The sequence below is a fragment of the Pteropus vampyrus genome, unplaced genomic scaffold, assembly GCF_000151845.1.
Source record: "Pteropus vampyrus isolate Shadow unplaced genomic scaffold, Pvam_2.0 Scaffold9, whole genome shotgun sequence".
NCBI classification, from domain to species: domain Eukaryota; kingdom Metazoa; phylum Chordata; class Mammalia; order Chiroptera; family Pteropodidae; genus Pteropus; species Pteropus vampyrus.
In genome coordinates this window covers 4,009,134-4,014,228 of record NW_011888790.1, presented here as the reverse complement: position 1 = coordinate 4,014,228, position 5,095 = coordinate 4,009,134, and the positions used below count along the sequence as shown (strand labels likewise).

General features: G+C 36.1%; 1 protein-coding gene across 1 annotated transcript in view; it reads left to right on the top strand.

Moving 5' to 3' along the window:
• Nucleotides 1-3,633, top strand: part of IFNG (interferon gamma) — a 4,880-nt gene extending 1,247 nt beyond the window's left edge. Inside the window, exons 2-4 of the mRNA XM_011373848.1 lie at nucleotides 268-336; nucleotides 431-613; nucleotides 3,095-3,633. Of these exons, the coding sequence (XP_011372150.1) occupies nucleotides 268-336; nucleotides 431-613; nucleotides 3,095-3,223 (381 nt within the window). The 3' untranslated portion in view covers nucleotides 3,224-3,633. The remainder of the gene's footprint in view (nucleotides 1-267; nucleotides 337-430; nucleotides 614-3,094) is intronic.
• Nucleotides 3,634-5,095: the final 1,462 nt, after the last annotated feature.

Genomic DNA, 5,095 nt, shown 5'->3' with positions numbered 1-5,095 from the left:
TGAAGTATCATTGGCTTTGTTGAGTTCATTTGTGATATTTCAATTTAAGGGTTATGCTAGAAAATATGAAAGTTAAAATTGCATGGTAGTCTTTGGCTATAGTCAACATACCAGCTTTTGGGAACACTTGTAGAAGAAAACAGAAAGTCAAAAAAAATTAAGTGACTAATGTCAGTATCAGAGTGCAATAAAACTCAATGTACACTTTCAGGGCAATTTATGGACTAATTGTAAACCAATTTTTCCTTTTTTTTTTTTTTTTTCCAGAATGCAAGTAATTCAAATGTAGCAGATGGTGGGAATCTTTTCCTAGATATTTTGAAGAATTGGAGAGAGGTAAGCTGAATATTTCCACTTGCTTGATTTTCCTGTTGTGTATCTTCTGATGGATAAATTCACATCAACCTCTCTTGTGCTCTTTCCTCCCCAGGAGAGTGACAAAAAAATAATTCAGAGCCAAATTGTTTCCTTCTACTTCAAACTCTTCGAAAACTTAAAAGATAATCCAATCATTCAAAGCAGTGTGCAGATCATCAAGGAGGACCTGCGTGTTAAGTTCTTCAACAGCAACAACAGCAAACTGGAAGACTTCAAGAAAGTGATTCAAATCCCGGTGAGATTATCTTAATTCTTTCTTTGGTTTCATTGCAGAGGGTCTTGCCAAAGTACTTAATTCCCAGAAAGTAGAAATTAGCTACTGGTACAGTTGTTACAATTGTGAAATATACCCATGCCTAAAACTCCTCCTTACTGATTCCATTCGTGCTTTTGATCAGTATGGGGATTATTTAATTTTGTGATTTGGGAAAATATTGGCATTATGACTATTGCACAAAGACAGGTGAATGGACAAATTCTGTGAGAAGGACGTAGAGAATAAGTTGAGGGGAATATTGAGAAGCAGTTCTCTCATTGCCCCTCGTTTGTGTGATGGAAATTCTCTTGCTTTGGATAGGAGGCTGCATTTCTTAATGGAAAGAGCAGTGGGAGGGGGAGAAGATTTGTGCTTTCCTCTCAGCTCAGCTGCCAAGGAACTGTATGAACTCAGCCTGGCTCAGTTTCCTCATCTTAAAAGGAGCATGTTGGGTTCACTATAATTTTTTGGTCTCTTTTGCTCTAACACTTTACAATGCCATGGATAAAAAATGAGTATGAGATAGGAGAAAACTATGGCCTTTGAAAGGCATTAGGGGCATTCCCCTTCCAGATTCTGGTTAACCTTTCATATTGCATAGCCCAAGTAGAGGTGAGAGCGTTTGTTTGCTTTTAGAAAAGAAAACAGGTAGAATTTATACCTTATGAAATAATTGTTTTATCAACTCTTGGATACTAGAATATCTCAGCTGGAGAAATTGTTAGGCTCTCATGCTTTATCTCATGAAATTGTCTTGAGTCTAAAGCTTGAGTCTAGAAACTACAAGATAACTTTGAAGCATAAAGACAAAACACATTTTCCAAAATTTTAGCTAAGAGAGAAAAGCCTCCATATTCCTTTGGGTTTTGCTTTGATATAATTATAAGAAAGGCAGTGGTCCTGATAATGACCTGTGCTCTCAGGATTTATGCCCAGCTCTCACTGTACCTAGGTCTGCCTCTCACCCTTTTCAGATAAGGCCCTAGAAACTGAAATAAGAGCTTGTTCTTCAGGATTTCTCTAGTCTTCAGTATCTTAGATGGTGCAAAAGTGACTTGGAAAAATTATAAGACCATTACTACTTTCCATTGATAGGGTTTTCTAATGATAAACAGATCTTTGGCTATGGGCCTAAAGACTGAAAAAGCATGTGTTTCTAATCTAGTGCTGCCACTGGCTTGCTCTTCAGTCCTCGATAAGTCTCATAGTTTCTGAGTGATGCTTTGAACACTGAAAAGTAGATTTATCACTTAAAAACCTTACAAACACATAGCTGATAGAAACTTTTTCTATTTTGCCATAACTGGGCCTTGGAAAAAAATCCATTGGTTTCATTCTTGTGGAAACTCCAAGCTTCCTGTTTCATATGAGCGATCTTGAGTGAACTCTCAACCATTGTCCTCTTTTGCTCAACTGCTAATATATTTAAGGCACATTATACCTTTTAGTAATTAGTCCTGCAGCCTAGAATTTTCCTAGTCATTCTCAGAGATGTGGCAAGGTGGAATAAAGAAACGTAGTGGCAGAGCCAAGATCAAAGCAAATCATCCTCATTTAGTAAGCATGAATTCACATAAATGTTCCTATTGGTTAGAGTGAGGAAATAGTTCTACTTGCTGGAATAGAAGGCAGGGTAATTAGCTGTGATTCTCAGTTTTATATGTTTCTATCAGGAATTGATTATTGCCATACAAAAATGATTCATTTTTACTTTTAATTGCAATGGGAAAATGATGAGACTGACCTAATTTGGAGGTAAAATAAAAATTATAGCATTTGTTCATCTTGAATTTGGTATTTACAAAGTACTAAACCTATATCAGTGGTTCTCAAACTTTGGTGGATACCAGCATCACTGGGGGAGCTTAGTGATCACACTACAGCGTAGGCCCTCTCTGACTTCATGCACCTGGATCTCTAAGTTCTACCTTAGGTCTCCAGGTTCTTCTGCTATACACCAAAGGTGAGAACCATTGATTTATATTAATTCATTTGATACTTACAGCAAAGACTAGAATACAAGGTGATAGAATTAGTTAGAGAGCCTAGAAATCATTTAAACATAAACATTCTCCTCATTGTTCGGATGAGAAAACAAGAGATTCAGAGGAGTTGGGTGACTGGTTCAAAGTCAGAGTTATTGCGCGCACAGGATTCAAACCCACATGTTTTTGCCATTCCACTTCAGGTCTTCTGTTACTATATAATTTTGAGAATTCTGTAGCAGTAAATTTAAGGCTACATCCTGTGCCCACCATATTACAGTACAACTAGCAATTTAATTATAATTTTAGTCTTAACTGCTGAATAAAACACCATTGTCTATTAAGATAATATATTGCCAATAAAAATTATCTTTTTAAAGGAATACTTCCATTTCCATGGACCATGACATTAACAACAGAATATTCTGATGGCTTATATTGCTGAAATTAATTTTGCTGTTCTCTTTCCCAATAGGTAAATAATCAGACGGTCCAGCGCAAAGCAATAAGTGAACTCTTTAAAGTGATGACTGATCTGTCACCGAAATCTAACCAAAGGAAGAGGAAAAGGAGTCAGAGTCTGTTTCGTGGTTGGAAAGCATAGAAATAATGGTTATCCTGCCTGCAATATTTGAATTTTAAATCTAAATCTATTTATTAATATTTAATATTTTACATTATTTATATGGGGATATATTTTAAACTCATCAAAGTATTTATAATAGCAACTTTTATGTAATAAAAATGAATATCTATTAATATATGTATTATTTATAATTCCTGTATCCTGTGACTAGTTCACTTGACTCTTTTTATTTTCAGACTAACTAGGCAAGACTATGTGATTACAAGGCTTTATCTCAGGGGCCATGTAAGCAGCCAACCTAAGCAAGACTCTGGGTTGTGCATTTCTTTCACTTGATCATATAATGAGCATTTATACATGAAATGATGCTATCCAATCACTGGTTATATGTGATCATATCTGCATTCTGAGCCACTGCTTTAACGGCATGTCACACACCACCAAATGTTTCAGATCATATGACTTGTCCTCTAATAAAAACATAGCATCTTATCTCATGCCTGATGTTTCAGAATATTGCTGACAGTTGTGACTGTACTCAAATGCAAAGTAATTCATTTGTTGTTTATCAATATTTAATATATATGAATAAAATATAATTTAATAACTATTTATGCTGTGTCAGACTTTTTCTAAGTGAGGACTGTGGTAAATGTACTACTTACTAATGAATTAGTAGGAGGAAAGTCATTTTCAGTTGTGGCGACCTTAGAATTAGATTATGTCCCATTAAATGTGGTGTTTCTCTCTACTGGCAATTTATTGGCTTCCACTGCTCCATTTGGAAGCTGTCTGAGTTATCTTTTCAAAATATAGATTTAACCATGTCACCATTTACCTCAGAGCTTCTGCTGTGGGAGGTAGTCCAAACTGTTTAGCTTGGCACACAGAGATTTATTTATATATATGCCCCCTCCCCGCTTAACTCCCCTTCCCCATCTCCTCTGTCAACCTTGGGCAAACATCGCTGGGTGTGAAATAGTGAGTGTGAACTTTAGGGAGAAAGGCCTGGATTGGAATCTTGGTCTTGACATTATAAGTAGTGTGACTTTTAATGAATTACTTATATTCTCTAAGCTCCAGTCTTCTCATCTGATAAAGGATAATTGTGCCTTCCTCATAATATTGTGGTGAGAATTCATTTTTTCACTTAACAGATATTGTATTGAAGCATCTGTTATGTGCCTGGTGCTGTTCTATGCACTTGAGATACCTTCGTGAATAAAATAGATGAGAGTCCTTGCTCTTGGGGAATTTAAAATTTAGCAAGGGGAGACAGTTAATAAACAAAATGCATAATATGTTAGTAAATTGCATGGTGTGTTAGAAAGTGATAGGTGCTATGGAAAAAAGTAAAGCAAGATGGAAGAATTGAGAAAACTGTAAGTAGATTAGAGTGGGTAAGCTAGAAGTTTAAATGGAGTGATTGTAGTTGGCTTTATTGAAGAGAAGACATTTGAGGAAGCACTTGTAAGAATTGAGGGAGGTAGCCATTTGGATTTCTGGCGAGGGAAACATCCTTGCAAAGGCTCTAAAGTGAAGACTTGCCTTGCACGGTAAGAGAAAAGCCAGCAGACCAGTGTGGTTGGAATAAAGTGAGTTAAGAATAACTCCAAATTTTTAGCTGAGCAGTTAAAAAGGTGAAGTTGTCATTAACTGAGATGGGGAAAGTGGAGTGAACAGAGTTAGGAAGGCAATCAGAAGTTCAATTTTGAACATTAAGTTAAGTTCGTTAGACTTCAAAGTGGAGACACTGAGTAGGAAATTGGCTCAATCAGTTGAGTTGAGAGAAAAGTCTGGACAGTAGACATAAATTTGGGAGTTGAGACATATAAAGAAGGTATTTAAAGACCTAATACCAGTTGAACTCACAAAGGTCATGGGTTTACT